Below are 26890 nucleotides of genomic sequence, written 5' to 3'. Positions count from 1 at the left end.
AAAAATGCTGTACTTTGGATCAAATAATAGAATAATAGAACAGAATAGACAAGTAAGTGCTAGTGTTAACTGGTCAGGTGCAAAAAAGTTTTTTTTTTTTCCTTTTTTTTCTTTTAAAGATTTTTTTTCTGTTTTTTTTTTTTTTTTTTTTTTTTTTTTTTTTTGATATGGGAGTTGATATAGCATCGATCAAATCGTTAACATCTAGTAAGTTTTATTTGTAACATTTCTGCAGTTGGGCTATTTGCTATTTACTTTTTACCCCATCAGTCAAAATAAATAAACAAGCAAATAAATAATTTTCTAGTCCATAAGTGTGTGTAAAGTGGATCAAACACTCTGTAAGATCGCTTTTAAGCAGGCAAGTGAAAGAACCAGTGTACTTGATTTTCAGCTTTATACAGTCAAGCTTGTTTAAAAATATTTCAAGTCTGTTATTACCAATACGTTATACAAAAAGTGTCCACTAGATGGCAGACGCACACCTTTTATGGTAACTCCGTCTCTTAGTGGACGCGTTCATTCTTTTTTCTCGTAGCAAAGTACAGTCGGACTCAGGAGAGCATAAGGAGTTATTTTCTGCGTGTTTTTTTTTTTTTTTTTTTTTTTTTTTTTTTTTTTTTGTATTGTTATTAAATAATTTTACTTTGTTTTTTTAATTTTGTAAGAGCAAAGCTATTATGATAATAAATCTGCACTTTAAATATTCGGCTTATTTGTGCTGGACGATTGTAAAGAATTAAACTGATAAATTAGTGAAGATTTTAATATGTTTTCTATATGTTAAAAAAACCCTTGTCCAATAGACAGTAGTTAAAGTTAGAGTTACAGTCTTCCTAACCCTAACCAATTCTACAAGCAGTTATAAGCAATACAAATGGCCAATTTAGACATAATTGCTAAAATCAATTTATTATAAAATATCAAGGTTCTAGAAACCTACACAGCTGACTACATAATAGCAGTTATTATGAAAACAGAACATTTATTTTTATCTTAGGTTTTATGAGTTGATAAGTGCGGTGTCGTTACTAGATCTCGTTACGTGATGTTGTTCATGAATTCATGTTTTGTGGAAGCTGATGGGCTAAGAGAGACAACCAAACAGTACCATTTTATCTTCAAGGTTGTTTCTGTAAACAAGCTAAAACAATACATGGAGACAGAAACTAATTATTTTGTAAAATCATTTACAAATGCGAATAATTAGTATTTCTGATGTGGTGTATTTTTGACCTTCTTGACCCACGTTTGGTCTTAAGATCTCATGCTGCTTATATGAGCATTAATTACGAAGAACTGAAATTATGAGAACTGAAAAAAAAAAAACTATTTTCAATATATAAAAATCAATAAATGTGTAAGTATCGCAATCGTCTTTCAGACGCTAAATATATACTCAACAAAACACACTAATAAATGGAAAAAAATAGAGAAATAATTATATAAAACTATTTAAAAACATCTAATAAAGGGGTGAGGATCACTGATCCACCTCATCAATATATACAAAACAGCAAAATACAGTAAGAAAGTATATTATTAACAAACTTCTTGAATTTCTGCAATGATCAAAACTTGTCATAATGATACAGTTATTTTCATGTAAATATGTGCAGGAATATTCAAACCAAATTTTGATATCAATGTCATGTTGTTCTTTGGGACTTACACAGATGCAAATAGCTCATTGTTATGGAAATTGATGAAATGAAGACGGACTCTCAAACAAGATCATTTAATCCACATTTCAGTAGTTAGGGCTGCCAATTTAAAGTGCTTTACATCAATAATATACAAATATGCAGATGAGAATAAACAACCAACATGGACATGGAATAAATCAAATATACAAAAAACATTAATTATTGTTGCATCTAATTTAACAAAATGTCCTAACCTATCACTAACAAAAAAGGTATCACAGGATACATAACAAATATATGCATTGCACATAGCCACTTAATACCAGTGATTTCTACAGCTGATGATAATATTTTTAAGTGGGACGTCAATTTTTTTATAATGCGATTTTCTAGAACTTTATATAAATTATACAATACATACAGTGACTCTGAAAACACTCTGTTGCAAATGAAAATGACTTCATTACAGTGTAAGAGCTAAAATACTACAGTACACACTTGCTTATTCCAGGTCTAAAGGTGGACAGTGTTTTGCAGAGGAAAAAAGTACAGTTTTATTTGACACAGCAGTATTTCTAAAGAACACTCATGTCTGTCCATCAAGGCGGTAGAAGAGGAGGTTTGAAGGTGCAAGTCCCGGCGCAGTGACGGGGAGTCAGCATCTTACACGAGAAATGGTGTAATGCGTCGTGAGCTTCTGGGAAAAAAAGTGAATGAATCATTTAAAACAAAAGCGGCATATGATTATATATGTGTTGGTGTGTGTATAAATGTGTTCTAGGACAATAACTGCTATAATACACTGGCGTGTGGCTCAAATCTGGTTCTGAAATAATATATAAACTGTCTACAAATGAACATCTAGCTGGCATGGGTTATCAAAAATATTCAAGGTCACACTTCAGAATACTGTCACACTGAATACTTCTTTTTTCCGTTGTTATCTTGAATGCTAATATTTGCTTGCCTTTGCTAAAATTAATTACCTTTTAACTTCTGCTGAATAGCATAACGTGTCTCTCTCTCATGGTCCAACTCGCTGCACAAAGTGTCTGCGCAGGAGAGACAAAGGATATCTCAGGTGTGCAAGACTAATTTTTCCCCTCTCATCTAAACTGGTCCAGTTTGGAGATTTTCTAGCATCCTACTGTATGTGTTTCAGTAGCCATCAGATCCCTGTCTATGCAAGTCCCTTATTGCATCAATGAAAATGTCTAAACCTAATGCTTAGCAGCATATAAACATTTAGAAGGACTAAACTCATTTGAACTCCAGAAAGGACCAGAAGAGGTCCTAAAAAGATGTGATCAGATAGTTTAGCGCATTGTTGTTCATAGCCAAAAGTTGTCGTGTGAAGTCGAACGCTTACCTCGAACAATCTGGAGTTGCTGCACCATTTCCTCTCTGTATGAGAGCTCCCTTTTCATTTGGTCTTGAAAACTGTCTAAGAAGAAATTGTGAAGTAAATTAAATATCAAAGCACATTTATGTTTATCACTATATCCAAAATAAAAATTACATAGTGCTTTGCAAAAATATTCATACTCTAATTAAATCATTTGACTGATTTGTTAACTGCTTTTAAGTTTAAAGCATTGCAAATGAAAACAATATGACATTACGTTAGAATATATTTCTTAACTATACTGTTCACAATGCGTTTTAAAATCGTGTACAGTTTTGACATTTGAATTTTGTCGTTCTTCAGATCAGTTTTCATCAGCCTCTTCAGTATTAGTTTTTCCTGTGCTTAAATCATTGTCATGCTACACTTTATCATGAGCTTTAATATTTCGTCTCTGTTGCAGTATTTATAATTTTCTGTACCATTCATTCTCAATTTGAAAAAAAGATGATGATCTATCCACAGTGTGGGGAGCCAAATGTGTGCAAAATCTTTTCACTGTCATGAATGCTGGCACATTTTTTTTATGTTGTTCATGTGCCCATGTTATGCAAAACTCATCTTAATTTATGTTCGGCTACTGAGCTTTTTATGTAGTTTTTATGTGGAGTTTTTATGTAGCTATTACTATTTAAAAGTTTTAAATTACCAACTATTAAGCAACATTTTACAGGCAGAGGCAATTTGTAATGCATTTATATCCATATTTATAAAAAGGTGCTATATTCAAACTGTATTTTTATTGGTTGGCAAGTTTCAGTTCTTATAAATAAAAATATCTAAATGTTTAAATTTAGGACTTAAATTCAAGCTACTGTAAGTTGGTAAGTTGGTAACAACCCATCTGTTAAGAACGATAACTACAAATATTTTTGTATGTGTTTATGAAAGCATAAAGAATACATTATAAATAATTTTAACATAAAACAACCTACCTTTTAGATTCTGGAACTCACGCTCCAACTTTTTTCTAAGCTCAACTTGTTCCACAAGCTGTTTCTGCAATTCCTCTGTTAAAATAAAAAAGAAGCATCTCATGCAAATGTTGTAAAATGACTTTGAATTACAAAATGATCAGTTATTTTATTACCAAAATAAGCTAAATTGTTATGCTATTGCTAAAACCCCTAAGGAAATAATAATTTCTTTAAAAAAAAAAAATCAATTGCAACTAATTTTCTTTTCAGCTCTTCTAAATGCAGCACATATTGTTTTATTTGGTTACCTTTGGCCATGTTCTCTATGTTTTTCTCAATTAAGGAGACCCTGCTGCCATTGTCCTTGCGCATTGATTCCTCATCTGCACAAACAACAAAAACAGCATGAAGAAAATCAACAGACTGGTCTTAAATACTTAGAGGTCCAGTTAACGGTACGCACCATCATTTGGTTCCTTCAGGCGCTCCTCATTGATGTTGCTTTGATCCTGATGATTTTTGGGTTCCATCTCTTCCACCGTAGATGAAGGTTCTTCTTCATGCACGTCTTTAACTATAAGCATATATACAGTATTTATGTTACAAATGCGGTATGATAATAAGGACGTTTTTTTTAAGAAAATCCACATAAATGAAAATAGGCCTACCACTCGTTTCGCGTTGGTAAGTGGTCGTTGAACCAAAATAAGACGTGCTCATCTGATGCACGTGCTCGTCTCTTTCACGCGCATAGACCTGTAAAATTGAGAAGACAATTATTCGCAATTATCCAATTTTGCATTGTCTATTTGAATGAGATTAGCAGAATGCGAGTGGAACGTCCGCTATTTTGATCTAATTACTTTTTCAAAGAACTAAGATTTTGAAGAGCCACATCCACTCACAACAAATTTCCTGAATTAATCAGTTCGTTTCAAAAGCAGCGCGACAATTATCTCCACAATCTGGATGCATTCACCTTATTTACTCATTTTAAAACATTAACAACAATTAGCCGAATTATTTAAATTAGATTCGAGTGAAAACACACGTTATAAAATAATAAATGAATCAAAAGGATTTGAAGGTAAAAAAGAAAAAATAATTTTTTTAATTTTTAAATAAAAAAGGACATTCCTTAATTCTAATTTTCTGACGGTTTTTACTATAACTGGCAACTTTATATGGATATTCGTATTTTTTTTTAAATAGTAGGGAATAATACATATAATGTTTATAATAATTATAATCGTTAATATTTTCATAAAAAGCAAGCCTAACCCCGCTTTTTAAAATAATGAGAAAAAACCCCCAAAAACTTAGTTTGAAACACAAAATCGCAGGAATTGCGCATGGTCCTGTACTTAGTTACTCACTTCAAAGCGCGTCGTGTGTTTATTGCCGTGGCTCTCCAAATCAGTCGACCGCGTTTCACTTGAATTCGTCGTGTGTAGATCACTCATGGTGTGCATTTGGCTATTATCTTGGTCTTGACCTTTAACCCCGTCACTCTGCGCTACGGTCAAACCTTGAGGACTCCGCCGGTCATCCACAGACAGCTGCAAACACTCCTCATCCTCGTGTACTTTATGTGACTCCACATCCACATCCGGATCGTCCACGCTGTCCACGTCCGGAGACACCGATCTATAACTAGAACTTTCACTCAAAAAATCAGGTGACATATAGCCGGATCGAGGACCGGAATACGGACCCCTGTTTCCGTATAGTTTTGCGATGCTCTCAACATCTTTAACAACCGGCCTGAATGCAGATATATAGCTTATTTTTCTTGGGGTGGCTGGCATCCCTTCTATCGACCTGCTTTCGTCCCCAGATTTATCCTCCTCGTTTCGGGTAGACTGAGTGCTGGAACACCGTTCGTTATCGAGTAGACTGTCTTTAGGGGTGCTTGTGCTTCGGTCACTTTGCTCTGACACGTCTAGATCTGTATGTCTGGTGCACAACACGTCAGATGGAGGTTTAGGCTGGGCATGGTGGTATGTTGGCATGGCCAAGCTGCCTGTTGTAGGCCAGAACATAGGAAAGGAGGGATAGGCACTGTCCTTAGCGCTCGGCCAGAACACACCTGACAGGTTTGTTTTGTTTGGCTCTCCCATCACCACACCGTCATCCTTCTTTTGACACAATCCAAACGCCGGGAAACCGTATGGATGTGGAAAGAGCGGTGGTGGAATTTTCTGTAACATCCCAAAACTCTTACTAGGCACCGGAATGACAGGGTAACTGCGTATGCTGCTCGGCATGGTCACGTTTCCCCTGTCATCCTCACATCGGAGAGTTTTGTGGGGCACCTCAGACGGTTCCCCCTGGGTCTGACCTCTCGGTGCTTGCGAACTAAGCGAGGACGAACTGTCAGACCCACCGACTGGCAGCGTCCTCTTGCGGCTGCCGCCGTTAAACATGGCTTTGACGTCTTCCCAGGCGTGGGACACATCATCCGGTGAGTTTTTATCGCTTAGTTTTAAGTGTCTTCTCCAAGAATTGAAGTTTGCTGCGTCGGGTTGCGTGTATTTGGACTCGGGCGTGCGATGAGAGTGAAAGATGAACTTGTTTGGAGAGAAATACATGTTGCAGAATGAACACTTAATGCACTTTGCTCGGGAGCTGTTGTATCTGGCCGGGATGAAATTGCCCCGGCTGCCCCAAGCGCATTCGTGCGACACGTCAAAAGCGAAATTTTCTGGTAATTTCGGCGGGCTGTGGGCGCCCAGGAACGACTTGCACAGCCTCTCGGCCTCTCGTTTTGTAATCATCCCGCAGCGTCTTGAGGAAATGGGCATAGCCCCTGCACGCCTGAGAATCTCCAGCTGGACCGGAGTGCACTGCACACAAGTGATGCCCAGGGCTACGCGCCGGTTGTGGATTTCGTTATAGCTGTAGTTCTTCAAAAGCGTGTTGGATATTTGGGCTAGGCAAAGTCTCTCTTGACCGTCTATGACTAGTGAAACGATCGGTATTCCGTATAAAGAGGTCTCACTGACTTGGTTCGGCTTGAGAGTTTGGCCAGAGTAAGACTGCAAGTCTTGTTTAGAGTTCGGCGAACAGCTGGAGTCTCTTCCAGCCGGCAGCTGATTTGGGATAGATTCCATTCCTGGAAATCTGCGAAGATAGATACAAAGAATATTTTTAAGGACACTATTGTGTATACTGATTTACAAATACAAATGTACAAATTTCATAGAATTATAGCGATAACACGATAAAATATAATAATAATAATTGTAATTGTAATAATAATATAATAATAATAATAATAATAGGCCTAATGAGAAGAAAAATAACTTTACACGTTGAAAAACATTTTATGCCTCGATAGCCGCTATGGTAATCCATTTAGAAAAGAATTTATATCTTTGTAAATACACTTTTAAAAAATAAAGGTTCCAAAACAGTGTTTTTGGTTCCCCAAAGAACCTTTAAGTGAACAGTTCCTAAAAGAACCATTTAGAAGAACATTTTAAAAATCTAAAGAGCCTTTTTCGACTATAAAGAATCTTTCCTGCATTTGGAAGGTTCCGTGGTTCAAGGTTCCTCACAGAAGAATAAAGAACCTTTACGTTTTAAGAGTGTATATACAGAGATGGTCGTCTTAGTGATATTAACTTAACGTAGGCTATTTAGCCCATTTTCGTTTATTTATAGCCTATGTTTGTTTACAGTGTAAGTTTACTTTTGTGTTGAACAAAAGACAGATTAGAAAAGGCAAACAAGTGTTGTCAACACCAGAGGAAAAAGCGGAAGGAAATTATTCCTTAAGCCTTGCCAAAGAGCCTAACAAAGGTGTGAGAAGCTTTAAGCCGGTTTAATTGTAATTACTAAAGATGAGCTTTACATTTCTGATCTGTTGATAAAGCCAAATTAACTACAATTAAGACAGGCTTCCTGTTAGCATTATAAGTCCTTTTTCTATTTTCTATTTCGGTAAAACTTATAATGCGCATAAAATAAATTTGATTTTATATCTCTACATATTTAAATGAATTAGCTCGTGTTTTAATACGCATTATAGAGTGTTAAGTACGCTTTTGGATAAAATAAAGATACAGACGGTGTTTGGTTATTATCGCAGCTCCCCGCGATTGTTTTTTTCGTGGCATTTGCCTCTGAACAGTTAAAGAAACAAGAATTTACATTGCGAACATAAACGAATCTCACCTTTTTCAGAAGAACGCGAAGTGCCTTTGATCTGTGGAGGAAAACGCGTATTCGAAACCTTTGAGTCCCTTGGATAAATGCGCTCTATCTGTCCTCTATTAGAGCGTTCCGGTAATCAGACGCCTTGGAATCCCGCCGATCTGATATAAAATGTCCACGGGCGATTGTTTAGCGGTTTTTCTCTTAGGCCTATTAGAGAGCGTGGACTTGCATCGTACTCGGCTCTCCCGCGACTAGTGTTGAGGTGTGCGCGGAGGGTGACCACATGCTAGTGCGGACCTCAACGACACAACCACTGAAGACATTCGACAGCGCTCAAGTGACAGCTAAACTAATGGCGAGGCACTCCCACTTAGCGCCAGCATATTTACATTAACTATTTGCCTTCGGGACCAATGGGGACGACAGTGAGTGCTGTCATTGAGGCCTGGAGACGTTTAAAGTTCACCACGTGATCTTTTAACACACGAAAGTGATTGCTTGTCTGCCAGTGTGTGCGGGGGCGTGCGTGGCATTTAGGAAGACTTTAGATTAGTCAACCCTAGTAGTAGTAAACTAAATGCTGTATGTAGGCTACGAAGAGGTTTGTTTAATGTGAAATAACATTTTCAGAGTTTGAACCTGGGAATTAGGCTATTGTGCGTTCTGATGAAAACGGGTATGTGTTGTTGTACGCTTTTAATACAATAAAATGTTTTCTCTAGCATAACGGTGAATGCATTAGTTTGCTGCATGCGAAGCTTGCAAAATGAGAAGGATGCAAAATAAAAAATCGAACAAATGAGGAGTCCTGATACTTACAAAACGAACGAAAGAAATTATATAGGCCAGGTCGTTTAGAAAAACGTTTATGATGTTAAGTATTTACAAACTAGTCAATGACCACCGTCACACTACAACGAGCTCGTTCACGAATGTCTGACTGGACCACTGTGTCAAACGATATAAATTCACTGATAAACACCACGTATTAAAGAAAGTTATAGTTAAAACAGATTATTTATTTTGTGCACAACTCACCATTTATTTTGTTTTGAAAGGGAACATTTTATGGAAATCATAAGACCTAGCATAAATTAAAAGAGTGCATAAACAAAAACGGGGAAAAAGGGAATGGCCTCAAGCCTTTTCATCTATATTCAGTGTCTGTTTAAAAATAAACTATAGTGTTATTGAAACTGCATGGTGCCGGGGGACTTATAGGCTAAGCAATGATTGTCTCCGGGGGCTATTTGGATCGGTGTGGGTTAGGGGTGTGCTGTTGCCCGCATATGTTTTAGTTCCCACGGGTTAGTTTAACTTCTAAGAGCGATCATTCTTATGAAGACTAAGCGTAATTTACAACGTTACGCTTTAAATTCCGCTTAAAAGCCGTGTCAACTATTTAAGATACAACGTGGATTCTATCTTAAAGGGAATAAAGAATGTAATATTAATAATATTAGCTTAATAATAAAAAGATTACAATAAAATAAACGAATAAACCGATATATTATGGCTACAAAATGTAATTGCTTAAACTGTGTGATGGATAATCATTGAAAATAAATAAATAAATGAAACAAACATATCCTATAAATGTTTTTAAAGCGATACCAGAATTTATTCCATGATTAAAGAGAACTTTATCGATATTCTCCTGCTTTTGTCCTCGCTATGTTAAACTGTTCATCATAGTCTCCAGAATGCTAGTGATGTGAAAACGAGCGCTTTCTGCAATATTGATAGCGGAGGGAGGACCTGGGGAGGGAGTTTGGAGTAATGCGACCCAGCCCAGTGCTATTGACTTTCACAGGCAAGAGACTTTCTTTCTCGCCAACAATAATTACCATTTTGGACTGTAATTATTCACTTCTTTTAAATTATTCAGGGACCGAGCTGAATGCCATATTGTTATCCATTATTTCTTTTACTTACCCATCATGGTTGGATTCGGGGCAGGTACGGGAATCCGACACCTCACACCATATTTAATTTAGCCCTTTTGTTGATCCTTAAGAAATTAGAGACCCCTTTTTAGAACAAAGAACACTTAACGATGTGACAGTATACCTTGGTTGTTATTCAGATAATGATGATAATAATAATAATAATAATAATAACCTGCATTATACAATGTTGTGCTAATATATTATACAACAATCAAGACAATTAACAAATAAAAACAATTAACAGCAACATGACAATAATAACAACAACAATAATAATAATACATTATTCTTATTAAATAACAACAACAATAATACATTGTTCTTATTATTATTATTATTATTATTATTATCCTATTATTTTAAATGGAAAATAACTGAAAAGTTCTTAGTAGGTAATTAAATGTCATCATCCGGATGTTAATCAGTTGTTAAACGGGAGATGCTTCATTAAAAATTCTCTGTTCAACATTATAAAGACAAAGACGTACATGCATAAATCCTTTTTTGTGATATTTAGGCCTATATATTAAAGACGCAAATTGGAATCTCTGTTAAATATTGCAATATAAATAACTAAACAGTAGATGTATTTAAAAACGTCCTTATTTTTGACTTCAGTTTTCAAGTCAAAACACACCGATTAAATACATTTCTTTTTTAAAAACGCATTGCGTTATTTTGGTGGTCTCATCATGAACATAAAAATAGCCTACTGCAAGTAATAGCCTACATAGCTCGCTGAACTTTGAGAGTAACACTAATGACGACAGACATTTCTGCAAGACGTACGTTAGACATCAAGATGATCAATTACGATGAATTCATTAGCTTAAGTCATAAGAATTTGTTTAGAATTAGGCTAAATACCCAGCTGATATTACCCTTAGGCTAAATCACCCATTGTGTTTTAAGAAATTACAAATTTCAAATTGTATTATTTTTTTTTCAAATCGAAGTAGGCCCGTTGAAAAAAAAAGTAACAAGCCTGACCAAACGCAGTATTTCAGGCTTAATTACTATTGGATTGCACGTGCTGGCATATCGACAGATTAGAACAAGAACACTGTAGAAACCGTGTTGTGTTGTTGTAAAGCGTCAGGGAGGTTCCAGTGACCCCTATTCATTCCTGTTAGACAGCTCGTTTGGACAAGTTTAATGGTCTTTGAAGAAAGTGCATACAAAATGTTACTTTCTTTAAAAGTTACAAGGCAAAACCTATAAATATGAACATTAAATAAGCCCTTACAAATTCGCCTCAGAATGGAACTTGAGAGTAAACACTATTCCTACGAGCTATCAGCATAAAACCATGACCCCAATAAATTTAATTTTAGGGACAAATCAATCCTCTTCTCCTTTATCGATCCCCGCTTGCTCGCCACACTTGGGCCGCGTTTCAACGCCTTTTTTGTTTCACTTCGAAATAGCATTTCGATTAGATCCTTTATTAAGAGCGGATTGCTCCAAAAGGATCGGTGTGGCCAGAAAATTAAATGGTGACAATTTAATTACTGGACATTGATAAAGGCGTCCCGGTAATAGTTGTGTATGAGGGCTGGCACGCTGTGTCAACCCAGGTGGACTGAAAAGTGAAGGGTGTGCAGCACACGCTGCACAATACCAACGAGAAAAGGCGCAACAGCTGCACTACAAATGAGCGAATGAAAAGGCCGTGTGTTTGTGAATGGCGAAGCGGTCAGAGAATCACAACGGGTTAATTATTTATGATCATTTATAACTTGGATGTCTTAAAATTTAACAAAGACGTTCATATGTTTCGGTAACACTTAAGTAAGCAAAAATTATATTAGGGTACACGTTTATATTACAAGCTAAATGTATACACTGTAAAAAATAAACACAATTTGTTGAGTCAGCTTAAAATAATTTGTTACCCTGCTGCCTTAAAATTTTAAGTTCAGTCAACTTGAAATGTTAAGTTGTACTAAGTAACAACTTAGATATTTGTGTTTGCTAAACTTAACAGATGGGTAAGTAACCCAGCTGCCTTAAAATTTTAAGTTGAATCAACTCAAATATCTAAGTTGTCACTTAGTATAACTTAACATTTCAAGCCGAATAAACTTTTTTTGAGTTGACTGAACTTAAAATTCTAAGGCAGCCAGGTAACAAATTGTTTTAAGTGGACTTAACAAATTGTTTTTTACAGTGTATGCTTCGCGAACAGAATTCGACTTAATTCGCTAATCGCTATTCGTGTGTATCGGAAAGCTATATTGACTAATTTACCAGCCTAAAATGTATATTCACAAATATATCCAAATAATTTAAAACAATATTTGTGCAAGATGATTGCGCACTGAATGTCATTGAATAATTCTCAAAACTGTACGTAGAAGTAGAAAAAACTAGTGGAAATTTGCTGCCGAATATGCAATGAAAAGTGGGCTGCATTGTGCCGCTGTCAAAGCAGGTTGAGAAACTAATGAGTAAGATCAATTTTGAGAGATGGCATGAACCATTTTCTTAGCTCCCATGTCCCTGGCCCCTGTATTACTGATATAAGTGCGCACACAAATAAGTTTTTATGTTGCTCTGTCTCTGTCCTCCACCTTGTCTATAAGGGTCAGGGTAGGGTCACCTGATGAGGTATTGAGGCTGCCCATTTGTGAGTGGCAGTTACGGTAATTTTACTTGTCAACTCAGAAAATTAGGTACCAAACAAACAAGGCTTTTAAAACGAACTTGTCACTCTTGGTTCCCTTGACACAGGGTCACTGTGTTTAGACTCCACTAGAAGATTTTAAATTGCAGAAACTAAAAAAACAGCTAGGTTAATAGTATTTATTTGGCTAATCCTTGACATTATCAAAACAGAAATACACACAAATATGAATGAAGAAACAAGTGCAGTCATTCCTAAAATAAGGCATATTCACATTTCTGAACATTAAATCAGACTTATTTTAACAGCATAAGAGATGATCAAAAGCTTTTTGGACAGAAAACAGAATGAACATTATAAACCAATTTAAAAGAAGGTGCAAAAAGTCAGCCTCTGTTATTACACCATGACAGCAAGAAAAAGAGAAAGTTATTAAGAGATGAATCAGGAGGGTCATTATGTGGATCATGCTTACCTTTACAAGACTGAAGGAAAGAAAAACTCATTTAAGTGTTCCTACATTAATCACAGCCTGCACATCAAACTGTGATAATCACCTGAACACTCCATTAAAATAAAACTGCCAGCCCTAGGGAAATCTCACCTTACTCTTTAATTGTTTTGAGGCTTTGATCGGCTTTTTAATCCAAGATTAATTTATGCATTTTTAAATAACTCTACATATGATTAATAAGCTTGAAAATTAAAAGGAGTCTAAAGCAATTATAACAAGTGGTTGGTCATCACCTCATTAGATGGTGTTGGGAGATGCAGTATGTCTGTGCGCGGCAGAGAAAAGCGTGTTTGTGTGTGTGCGTCTGAAATAGAGAGGCACGTAGATTTACATAAGACTGTCTGTACTCATACATTACAAACAGGAAGAATAGCTATGCAGCTGTTTATGTGCATTGCATAATGCATACCGAGGCTGTATGAGTTATGATATGACATGCACTCGATGAAAGGCACAAGCGGTGCTAAGTGGGGAAATAGGAGAGAGTAGATTGGCAGAATGAGAGTGGTAGCTAAAAGGGTCAGTATAATAATGGGGACTTTACAGATTTACATACTAATAGTTTTATTCCCATGAAAGTAAAACGCAGCTCAGAGCTCCCAGACTGCCGGCCACGGCCAATTTCGGTTCCACAGCACTGGCTCTATTATTTTGGGAATAATGTCTCTTTTTAACTAATTGTGCTGTGGAGTAGCACAGCAGCTTCTCTGAGTGTAGATTTACACCAGCCCTTTAAAAGCCATATAGTTTGTCAAGGTCAAACAGGAGAGCAAAGGAGCTTCGGCCATTTGTGTATGTGTGTATGAATGTCACGCTTGAAAGAAATAGCAGCGGACAGGGATGTTAGGGAAATCTCTGGAGTGAGGTGGTGAGAGAGAAATGAGAGTAAAACCAGGGGTTCCTTCAACCTGCTAATGTGTAAACAAGGCATCACTCCACTCATAGCCTGATGCTCATCCTCATCTTCAGAAACCTGCCTCTCGCTTTGGTCGCCGGCCTCAACGGCTCTCAAATCTACACAAACATCCTCCGTGAGCACTGGGTAGTAACTGATTATATGTAATCTGGATTCGAAATCAAATTTATCTTATAATTAGATCTACCTATCTATCTCTTATTAACAAAACTAGGGCTTGTGAAGGAAAAACTATACATTTTCTTTTATGTAGTTTTTCTATATGTGACACTGAACCAAAAAAAGAGTCATAAGGGTTGATTTTTTGAATCTGAGTTTTATACATTATTGTTAGGAAATGTCAGTATTTGGCTGAGATACAACTATTTGAAAATCTGGAATCTGAGGGTGTAAAAAAATCAAAATTATTATTTTTTTGTTTGTTTTTTATTAACTTAATTTACTAATATCCTAATGGTTTTTGGCATAAAAGAATAATCAATCATTTTGACACATACAGTGTATTGTTGGCTATTGCTACGAATATACCCGTGCTATCTAAGACTGGTTTTGTGGTCTATCTATCTATCTATCTATCTATCTATCTATCTATCTATCTATCTATCTATCTATCTATCTATCTCTTATTAACAAAACTCGGGTTCATTAAGAAAAATGTAATAGTAGGTCAAAAGTAATCAAAAAGTAGTCAAAATGTGTAATCTTTACCATTCCATCCATGTTTGCCTTTTATTATGATAGGGTACTACCTTTTACTATGATAGGGTAGTAATATGTTATTTTCTATCGTTTTCTATCGTTATTTTTATAGTTTTTCTATATATAGTTTCTGATTTTATATAATATATATAATAATATAATAATATATAGTTAGGTCAAAAGTAATCTAAAAGTAATCAAAAAGTAGTCCAAATGTGTAATCTAACAGATTACATTACTAACTACAATTTTCATCTTGTAATTTAATTATTTATTTATATATTTTTTTGCCTTTTATTATGATAGGATAGTAGCTAAACAGGAAGTGAAGTGGGAGAGAGAGAGGGGACAGAATTGGGAAAGGTCAGTGAGCTGGGACTTCAACTTGGGATGCCCAAAGCGCAATGGCACTACCCACAAGGCTATCGGCACCCCCATCTTGTAATTTGTAATAATGGACTACAGTCTGTAAGACAACAATCAATCAATCAATTTATTTATTTATCTATCTATCTATCTATCAACAAAACTAGGGTTCATGAAGGATAAAATCTCTATATTTTCTATTTTCTATAGTTTTTCTATATATAGTTGTTGTTTTTATATAATATATGGTATAATAATATATAGTTTGGTCAAAAATAATCTAAAAGTAGTCCAAATGTGTATTCTAATAGATTACATTACTAATTACAATTTTCATCTTCTAATTTTTATTTTTTTTTGTGATTTTGGCTTTTTATTATGATATGGATGGATAATAGCTAGACAGGAAGCGAAGTGGGAGAGAGAGAGAGGGGAATGGGATCGGTAGAGGTCCGCAAACTGAGATTCGCCCCCAAAGCGCAATGGAGAGAGAGAGAGGGGGACGGGATCGGGAAAGCTCCACAAGTCGGGACTTGAACTTGGGATGCCCAAAGTGCGACGGCACACTACCCACAAGACTATCTGCGCTGGCATCTTGTAATTTGCAATCAGTAATGGACTACAAATTGTAGGACTATCTATCTATCTATCTATCTATCTATCTATCTATCTATCTATCTATCTATCTGTCTATTAACAAAACTAGGGTTCATGAAGGAAAAAATCTATTTTCTATAGTTTTTCTATATAGTTTTATGTTTTTATATAATATACGGAATAATAATATATAGTTAGGTCAAAAGTAATCTAAAAGTAGTCCAAATGTGTAATCTAATATATTACATTACTAACTACAACTTTCATCTCGTAATTTGTTTGCCTTTTATTATGACAGGATAATAACTAGACAGGATGCAAAGTAGAAGAGAGAGAGGGGGACGGGATCGGGAAAGGTCTGCGAGCTGGGACTTAAACTCGGGATGCCCAAAGCACAATGGCACTATGTGTCGGCACTGACGTCTTGTAATTTTTAATCGATAATGGACTACAATTTGTAAGACTACTATCTATCTATCTATCTATCTATCTTTCAACAAAACTAGGGTTAATGAAGAAAATATATATATATTTTCTATATTTTATAGTTATTCTATATAGTTTCTGTTTTTATATAATATATAATAATATATAGTCAAAAGTAATGTAAAAGTAGTCCAAATGTGTAATCTAACAGATTACATTACTAACTGCAATCTTCATCTTGTAATTTGTAATTAGCAATGGACTAGAATTTGTAATCTCTAATCTACCCGGCACTGCCTACTGCAAATCATAACACTTTGTCTTACATCTGCTGTTCTCTATAAGGCATTTCACTTTATCTTACTGTGGGAGGTTTGTGTGTTTGAAGCAGACTTATAACATGCTGTAAACTGCGTTTGTAGCATGCATTTATCTCGGCAAATTTGAATTGATTTTTTGAATTTATACCACACATAAAAGTGGAAGGCATTATAGAGGTTATCTGCGACGTGCGTATGCGTGTCTGAGTCTGTTCACAACAGCCAAGAGCACAAGAACCCTTTTGTCACAAACGGAGCCTCATCTGTCACTGCGGAGACCTGCTCTCAGGAGAGAAGATGGGAACAAAGGTGCTAAAAGGCAGTGTGACAGTGAGGGCATCCTGAGGAAAGGGGAACCCTTTCACACACAACCACAGCTGTCAATCATTCTTCAATCACAAACACACGCACAGCACGCTCTCGCCACGCGCTAACATATAGAGTCCAGATTGACTGACAAAGCTCTTTTATACTTAAAAGAAGCATTTACAACCGCTACACTCTTAAAAATAGAAGTGGTTTTAGGGCAATGTTATAGAAGAAGCATTTTGGGTTCTTCAAAGAACCTTTTAGTGACAGTTATTAAAAGAACCATTGTGAAGAACTAGTAAAGAAGCTATTGTGCATGGATGTTAAAGATTCTTCATGGAACCATAGATTACCAATTACTATTTTTAGCAGTGTAGATTTGTTTCAAAGTTAAAGAGGTAAGACCTCATTTTGACCGATTTTCTGCAGGCCGCAGAAAATTCATATTATATCTGCAAAAGAGCATCACCTCAAAAAGGCAGTTCCATCACCTCAGCGTGTTGGCCGATAGTGCCAATCACAGAACGAGCCTCAGCCCGCGATAATGGGAATTATAGTAATGAAATCCGGCGCCTGGGCCCGTGCGCCGCCCGAGGCGCTGGTATACTATAGCAGGGCATTAACATAAAGATGCGACTTGCTTGTTTTGCGAGGTCTATCAGAGGGGTAGTCCACAGAGATAATAACTATTAGTAAAAGGACAGTGCTTTGCTGGATTCCAGCTGTGGAGGCTACATTTCCATACAGATGGAAAGGCTCTAGAGGGGTTATATGTATGCAGAAAGGAGCAACTGTGTGGGGTGACGCCATCGGCTATCTTCACCGAGTGCTCTGATCTGATCTTCGTCCTCCTCATCATCTTTCCCTGTAGGAGTAGCAGTGAATTAACTCCCGCTATTAGAATACCTAAAGTTCTTTGCTGAAAGAGGTGAGATTGAAGGTGTGTGTGTAAATTCGGGCTCTTTATGGGACCATTGTCCAATATGCGGAATTCTGTACTCTCAGAGGTACCAAGTGCAAACAGCTTGAGCGATCAAGGTGTGATCATCTGCTTGACATCTCTAACAGGTTGGAAATGTGAGAAAGTGTGCAAATACCAGTCAAAGTCAAAGTTTTTTTTAACTTGGAAGAATGGGACAGTTCACAAAAAGTAATGTTTCACCATCATTTACACCTCCTCATGTCATTCCAAACTTGTATGACTGTCTTTCTTTGACACTGACTTTCATTGTATGGACAAATTTTTTTCAAAATAACAGTATTCCATATTAGTGATGGGCGGTTTGAACAAAAATCTGTATCACAGTGTCTTTTTTAGGATTCTGGCGGCTTGGTTTTCTCTCACTGCCTATATAAATCACAATATATGAAACAGTTGCAGAACCACTGCATTTTAATTACGATCCAAACAAACATGCTACATAGCATGAACAGTTTTGGATGTATAGTTGAGGTCAAAAGTTTACATACACCTTGCAAAATGTATATAAAATAAGAGGGATTACACAATATGCACGTTATTTTTTATTTAGTACTGACCTGAATAAGATATTTCACATAAAAGATGTTAACAATACAAGAAAATAATAGTTGAATTTATAAAAATGACCCTGTTCAAAAGTTTGCATACACTTGATTCTTAATACTGTGCTGTTACCTGAATGTTTGGTGATTGTTGTTCATGAGTCCCAGAACAGTTAATCTGTTCTTCAGAAAAAATCCTTCACGTCTCACAGATTCTTTGTTTTTTCAGCATTTTTGTGTATTTGAACCCTTTCCAGACTGTATGATTTTGAGATCTGTCTTTTCACACTAAGGACAACTGAGAAGCTCCTATGCAATTATTACAGAAGGTTCAAATGCTCACTGATGCTTCAGTAGGAAAAACGATGCATTTAAAGCCAGTGGTGTAAACATTTGAACAAAATGATGTGAATATTTTTCTTTTTTTTGCCTAAATATCATATATTTTTTCATTTAGTACTGCCCCCTCAAAAGCTGCATAAGATACTTGTTTCCCAGAAGACAAAATAACATGCATTTTGTATGATCCCTTTTATTTTGGTTAAATAATTAACATTAATTTGATTCTACAAGGTTTATGTAAACTTTTGACCTCAACTAAATTAGAGTAGTATCATTTCAAAATTTAAATCGAAAACAGTATGGTATGACTTTAGTTTTGTGAAATTATGCTACATAAAATCTGTCTGCACGAAACAAAAACAGCTGAGGGGATGAATGAGACGCGAATTCACTCTCTGACAGCAGGTGGTGCCTATGGAACGGCATTACAGCATTTCCTACTTTACTACTGTAAACAAAGCAGCGCTGCTTTTAAATACTACATTAATATGCATTGTACAGAGGTAAGAACAAAAGAAAATACCGTCTGAACTTTTTCTGAAGACAGTGAGTTCCCATCAGAGGTACATTCATATAAACCCACAGCCCCAATTCAGTATTTAGGATTTTCTTCCAATATTTTGTGCATTGTGAACAGTGAGCTGATCTGCCTGCTACAGTATTTTCTCCTCTTTGCGTTTGTCTTCACCATCTCTGGCTTTTGTTAACGACTGCTTACAGTCGACTTTTTTGCCCAGTTAAAGAATTAGTTGTGTGTTGCTGTTAATAGTTCTAAAAGTTCTCTAGCCATTATGCAGTTAACAGGGATATCCTCTCAATTCAAGATGATGTGTAGACCTACGTTGATTGAGTACTTGTACTGGTATTATGTATATATTTTTAATCTTTGTATCAGTGGTCCTAATAAAAGGATTATGTGATATCAGGAAGAAAAGAGGATGGGATTTTAGGGTATAGCCTGTTAGCATTTGATTAATTATGTATGTGAGGGCTACACTATAAATAGCTATGGAGAGATGGGTATTGGTCCTCTAATGACCAGGCCAATGTCATGCTTAAGGCAACTAGTTTGTGTAAATAAGGCCAGCGGTCTACAAACAGCAGCTGTTACCTACACACACACACACACACACACACACACACACACACACATTTATTTTTGTGAATTGTGGGGATTTTCCATAGACTTCTATAGATTTTATACTGACCAAACAATATTGTCTATCCCCTAACCCAACCCTATCCCTAAACCTAGCCCACACAGAAAACATGTTTGCATCGTTACACTTTCAGATAAACATCATTTACTATTTTTTATAATTTTTTAACATAGTGGGGACCGCAGGCCGGTCCCCACAATGTCAAAAAATTCAGGTTTTACTATCCTTGTGGGGACATTTGGACCCCACAATGTAGCAAAAACAAGTACACACACACAATGACCCTCTCTGGTGTCTCACATTCCCTTAATGTCTAAGCACTAGTCAAATATAGATAAATAAATAAATAAATAAATTTTATATTGTGACATTTGCATCAATCCAGATCAATACACCAATTTTTCTAAATCATACATTCAGTCTCAATTCTCTTCCCTTTCTACATTCACTAAAGCAATATTCATCTCTTAACAGGTGGGTAACAGAAAGGAATAATGACAGTATTTAGATTTGCCCTTGATTAAGAGCTTAGAGTTAGTCAGAAGCCATTATGTCCCTTCAGGGTTATAATCACAGTCTACATAATGTTTTTTTCCAGCACCTGAACCCCCTTTGTTATTTGCAGACAATGGACATGAAGTGCGCTACTGTAGAGAACAGAAGACAGCCAGACACACTCATCAGGAATATTCTGTGTTTAAGCAGAATCTCCCCAATAATTAAGCAGTATTACACAAGTAAGTGTGCTACGGTAGTGAATGTCAGCTTATTTGTGATTGAAGAATGATAGACAGCTGTGAATGGGTGTGAAAGGTTCCCCTTTGCTCAGATTCAATAGCACAACTGCAAGTGTGATATTTGCTTGTATCTAACAAAACAAATAATAACTTAAAGGGACAGTTCACCCAAAAATGAAAATTCTGTCATTCATTATTATTCGTATATAGTCGTTCCAAACCTATAAGACCTTCGTTCATCTTTGGAACACAAATTAGGATATTTATATTAATGCAACCAACACATTCAAGGCCCAGAAAGGTAGTGAGGACATCATATAAATAATAAATAGTCCATGTGACTCTTTTTATGAAGCTACAAGAATCCTTTTTGTGTGCAAAACTCAGAGAAGACCTATAAACAACAGTTTTAAAAGTTGTGAGTTGTAACAATTAATAATATGTCATTGTAAAGATTATAAGTCTGTCTTTCAACCTCAAATTCATCAATGTTAAAATCAATATGGCGTCTAAACTGATTAAAGTTTATATGTTCCAATGTTGTTTGGACTCCAATGTTCCTCAAAAAATTGCATTCTGCAGGAAAAACATGAACTAATACAGGTTTGGAATGACATGATGGTGGATGGTGAGAGTATTCACTTTTGAGTGAACTATCACTTCAAGTTAACATCTGCCAAGTTCGAACCGAAATCACCATGGTTACCAAACAGATAAGATTCTAGATCAAGGATGTTTCTGTATTTTGACCTCAAAATGAAAGGTATTTTCATCAACATGTTAATGATAGCTGAATAGCTAAAGTTTCAAAAAACATCTCTGTGAGGCAATGCGCTTAGGCTGCCATGAACACGATGTTTAGTAATTAAAAGAAAGATTTGATCTCAGGTCACCAACAGTGAACAACACCAGACCTTCCAATTCAAAGCGAATTACAATCACTGCAGAGAGAGCTGTTCAATTCAGCTGTAGCGAATATGGTGAGAACTCAGCCGTGACATCAATCTCATTCATGTTACATACCAAAACAGTCCAGGAGATGCTATGAACATAGCAACAATCACAACAACACAAGCGAAACACAGGGGCAATAAGTGCAAGCTATCAACCCTCACAAGCGCAATCTAATTGAAGCTCACAGAAACACCTCTTGGCTGCTTTGCCTCAGCCCCAGTAACCTGCCATAATGCATTCGGCCATTTAAATTAACTCACAACATTTCCCCCCACTTTTTTTTTTAGGTGAGAGGGGGTGGAAAAGCTGTGGCTGCTCAGATGAGCAATGTATCATTATCCAGAGTCCTGCATCCCCTCCTAACTGCAGCACCGCAGGCTAGGCAGCCTTGCGTGAGCTCCATCTACTGAGCCAGGCAATCTGGCCAGCAGACATGCATGTATTCATAATGGCAGCAGCCTTTCATGTAGGAGAGAGACAGAGAGAGAGGGATGAAAGCTCTTTTGGAGGACACTAATGCTCATCATTACTAAATGCTACACACATAACAGCTTATCCCACCCACAGAATGTGACTAGTAAATACATATTACTACAGCGCTTCAATTGGATTTAAAGCAAAGAGGCTGAGTGGTAATTACTGTAAAGATGCTTAAATGCAAGATACTTGTTATCTTGCCTGATTATTTTTGTCTGTTCTGTGACACTGCAAACAAAAGAAGGAGTGGATAAATGCGGATGGAACTTCAGTTAAAAAAAGGGCTGAGCTTAATTTAGTTGTGGATGACTGTTTCACACAGATTTTTTCTCTAAAAAATGCTGGGTTAAATACAACCCAGCGCTGGGTGAAATATGGACAAACTCAGTGACTGGGTTTTTTTGATCCAGTGATTGTTTTGATCCAGCGATTCGGCGATTCGCGAGCCAGCGATTCGGTTAAATGTTTTTTGTTTTTCGGTTAAATGGGTTTAATTGAACTCAACTATTGTTAAAAAATACTGCATGGCCGGATTAAAATGAACCCAAAATCCGCTGAGCCAAGACAATCTAATTGCTGGGGTTGTCCATATTTTACCCAGCGCTGGGTTGTATTTATCCCATTTTTTTTTTTGAGTGAAATGACTTGAGATAAATGAGATAAAATGGACAAACTCAGCAATTGGGTTATTTTGATTCAGTGGATGGGTTAAATATTTAACCCAGCCTTCTGGGCAGTAACCCAATCGCTGGGTCAAAACAACCCAATTGCTGGCTTTGTCCATATTTTACCCAGCACTGGGTTGTATTTATCCAAGCATTTTTTTTTTTAGAGTGAAACAGCTTAAGATGCACTCTAAAATTTCCTGGGTTAAATACAACCCAGCGCTGGGTAAAATACAGACAAACCCAGCAACTGGGTTAAATGTTTAACCCAACCTTCTGGGTAGTTTAATTTAACTCAACTATTGTTTAAAAAATAACTGTCTTAAAATTAACCCAGAATAGGTTGTTTAAAAAAATCAGACCCAACTGTTGGGACAAAACAACCTAATCACTGAATTTGTCTATATGTCACCCAGCACTAGGTTGTTTTTAACCCAGCATTTTTTAGACCGTTCTTAACATGTACATTAAACTGTAAACTACTCAAATACTGCACTGAAAAACATTATTTTCTTATTTAGCATTTTTGTCTTGTTTTCTGATACAAATAACTAAACATTTAGTTCAAGACGCATTTACTTAATAAGCAAACACTCCAAAAAATGCTGGGTTAAGTATAACCCAGCACTGGGTAAAATATGGACAAACCCAGTGATTGAGTTGTTTTGACCCAGTGAATGGGTTAAATATTTAACCCAACCTTCTGGGTAGTAACCCAATTGCTTGGTCAAAACAACCCAGTTGCTGGGTTTGTCCATATTTTACCCAGCATTTTTTAGAATTAAATGACTCTAAGATTCACTCTACAAAATCTGGGTTAAATACAACCCAGCACTGGATTGTTTTCAGTCCAGCATTTTTTAGACTGTTCTTAACATTTACATTAAACTGTAAACTAGTCAAATAATGCACAGCAAAACATTATTTTCTTACTTAGTATTTTTGTCTTGTTTTCCAGTAGAAATAATTAAACATTTTTAAGTCAAGATGGATTTACTTGAGAAGCAAAAACCCAACCTTCTGGGTAATTTTATTTAACTCAACTATTGTTTAAAAACGACTATTTGGCTGGCTTAAAATGAATCCAGAATAGGGTGTGAGTTAAAAATCAGACACATAATTACTGGAGCCACCAGCAATAATCAAAAGGTGAGCATTTATTAATAAGCAATTTAAAAATGTTTATTATTTAACTTAATAATAAATGTTCATTTCAGCTGAACATTTTCAATATGTTCATTCAAAATTTTACACTTCTAACAAAAAACTAAATATCTGCCATTAAAAGGGGGAAAATATTAGTTAGTTACTTTTTTTCTTGCAAAAACTCAATTTTGCTAAAACAATCTTTCAGAAAACAAGATTTATTATCTTATGTCAAGTAAATGTATCTTGATTTTATGAATGTTGAGATATTTACACTGGAAAAAAGTCAAAAACACTAAAAACATATGTTGCAGTGTGTGTGTGGTGAAAAACAAACCAAATCCAAAAAAAAGTTCTGTCACAATAAATCAAACAGAATCCCAACATAAACAACAGTAAATCAGTAAATTCTAGTTTTTCTCATTGTGCTCAAAAATACATAGTAATTTAAACATTTACTCTCATTCCTATGTAAAAGCATGCTGGGAAATGTAAATTCCTTCATAGTGTTCAAGTTTCTGCAACATTATATTATTTTTATGTCAATAAAAATATTAATAGTCGATATGAATGACTCAGGGATGCACAATAGGTTTGTACCCTATAATAATACAATTAATTCAATAACACTGAAAATCTCAGATCAAATTAATATTTCCATACTTACATTTTACAAACCTAATGGACATCATTAATTATGAATTTTGGGTTACGTTAGCTCCTTGCAACTGAATTAAGCAAGCTACAAAAATCATTTAGCTTGAGTGTAGCTGTTCTGACATTCGCCTCACGGTATCAGGCTTATATTTTCCTTTTTTTTTGTCTTTCTCATCCCCGTCTTCGTGCCAGAGAGTAAAAGCTGAACAGGATTACAACAGGAAGCTGTTCAGTGGGATTTAGAGGCTTTTCATCCTCAGTGGAACTGAGAGTTTTAATTCAGTCCAGACCCATATTAGGCTGCTGGTCAGCTGAATATAGATGCTGAAATAGGTGTTCTCTAGCCAAGGGGGGAAAGAGAGGGGCGGCAGCGCGGCGACTGATTTTGAATGATGCCTTTGCTGTCTGAGTAATGAACAGGTCAGAGAGGTCAACCCATTACAACTGCAGCTACTTAATTATTAATTACACACTTCTATAAAGCAAAGGACAACTTCACTATGTTGTGTGTGTGTGTCGTGGAACCTCAAACACACACACATGCAGTGTGAGACCACAATAAAAAATCTGGGATAGCGTAATAAGATTTCGAAACATTTAACATGACATTATGACATACAATGAGATATTTAAATTCTGTGCTATTTATAGGTCTCTAATTAAATATGCAAATTAGCAACGCTGATCATTTGACTCTTTGTACAGAAGATTAGATATATTTGCTTTCGCTGAACCACAAGATGCTCTTAGGATTTGACAAAATGTGACGTTTGGAAATTTGTTACTTTTCTAATTAAACAAAAAATTAAATTGTTATTCTGATAAATACATAAATGTTTAGATTTGCATAATTATATTTAAAAAATAACATTTCATATGTAATTATGTTTTAAAAAATATATTTAATTATAATTTTAAAAAAGACTAGCAGTCCAATGATCTTTTGGACCCCACTGTAAATGCATGCAAAAATGTCCACAAAAGATTTCTTGCATGTTTTCAGATCTCTCTCACATACATGCACAAAAACTAACAGCGGATGCAAATAGTTTAGAGTAACACCATGTTCAACAAGAGCTACATGAGATGAGATGGATTTAACTTAATAATTACACGTGGTGACAGAAAACCACACTTGGCTCACACAGTTACTGTATGCAATTAAAATATTATTCATTACCTTTTAAATACAACACTGGTGCCGAAATCCCATTAAATTTGGGATAATTGAGTGTGTTTAATTATCAGCTGTGGCATGAAGTTAGTTTAGGAGAAAGTGTGAGAGAGAGAGAGAGAGGAAGAGAGAAAGAGAGAGAGAAATGCGAGTGAATGGTGACCTAGTTAATGTCAGAAACATTGTGTTTTAAAAATGACCTTGCTCTTGAAGCTGGGCTCAGAATAACTCAGAATAACTCTTCTCTTAGACACCCAGGGCATATGAGAGTAATAATGTTCAAATGCTGTGTCTTTTTCATCTCACCTAGCAAAATTATGTGTACTGCAAAAATATTATCGTCTCAGGGCAGGCCACGGACTGTCTTTTCTGTAAGTGTTGGGCTGCATGAAATGTCACTGAGTAAAAGCAGCTTTTGGCTTGTAACTGAGAATTATTTGTTATGGAGATGACTTATGCTCTGTAAACTATGTGGTTCTCAACTGGGGGGTCACAACCCAAGAAAGCGGGCCGGAGGTCTGTTCTGACAGGGACAGCAGTGAAAAAACAATACTAAAAGCAAAGAATAAAATAAATGACTTACTATATAATAAAGTATCTCATCTTTTATTATTACAAAAAATGGCAGAAATTCATGTTCCTTTATCTTTTATTGTCAAACTTTACAATGTTTTGACACAAATACATGTTCCCTTATATTTTGTTGTCAAACTCTACAATACTTGTGCACAAATTGACATTCCTATATTCTTGGTTGTCAAACTACAGAATTTTGGCACAAATTCATGTTCCTTTATCTTTTGTCCTCAAACTACAATATTCTGGCACACATTCGTGTTCTTATATTCTTGGTTGTCAAACTCTACAATATTTTGACACAAATACATGTTCCCATATTTTTGCTTGTCAAACAATATATTGTGTTCCTATATCTTTTGTTCTCAAGCTACAGCATTTTCGCACAAATTTGTGTTCCTTTCTGTTTTGTCCTCAAACTACAATATTTGGGCACAAATTAATTTTTTTAACTTTTGTTCTTAAACTATAATATTTTGGCACAAATTCTTTTTTTTTTTTTTTTTTTTTTTTTTTTTTATTGTCAAACTTTACAATATTTTGGCACAAATACATGCTCTTTTATATTTTGTTGTCAAACTCCACAGTACTTCATTCATGTATTGGTTGTCAAACTCTACAATATTT

General features: G+C 35.8%; 1 protein-coding gene across 7 annotated transcripts; it reads right to left on the bottom strand.

Moving 5' to 3' along the window:
- Positions 1-1731: 1731 nt before the first annotated feature.
- On the bottom strand, positions 1732-10127 carry skor1b (SKI family transcriptional corepressor 1b). 7 transcript variants are annotated; one of them, XM_051134442.1, is made up of 9 exons: positions 10065-10127; positions 5345-7091; positions 4637-4724; positions 4432-4542; positions 4277-4351; positions 3987-4061; positions 3016-3090; positions 2633-2698; positions 1732-2343 (listed from the first exon to the last, which is right to left on the bottom strand). In XM_051134442.1, the coding sequence occupies exons 2-9, from the start codon at positions 7079-7081 to the stop codon at positions 2246-2248; spliced, it is 2325 nt and encodes a 774-aa protein (XP_050990399.1). In that variant the 5' UTR covers positions 7082-7091; positions 10065-10127; the 3' UTR covers positions 1732-2245. The 7 variants fall into 7 exon arrangements, 4 of the variants coding, with proteins under 4 accessions (XP_050990399.1, XP_050990398.1, XP_050990401.1 ...); XM_051134441.1 differs by lacking the exon at positions 10065-10127 and adding an exon at positions 8148-8455; XM_051134444.1 differs by lacking the exons at positions 2633-2698; positions 10065-10127 and adding an exon at positions 8148-8455.
- Positions 10128-26890: the final 16763 nt, after the last annotated feature.

The sequence above is a fragment of the Labeo rohita genome, chromosome 18 (genome assembly GCF_022985175.1).
Source record: "Labeo rohita strain BAU-BD-2019 chromosome 18, IGBB_LRoh.1.0, whole genome shotgun sequence".
Taxonomy (NCBI): Eukaryota; Metazoa; Chordata; class Actinopteri; order Cypriniformes; family Cyprinidae; genus Labeo; species Labeo rohita.
This window is presented reverse-complemented; position numbering and strand designations above follow the sequence as displayed.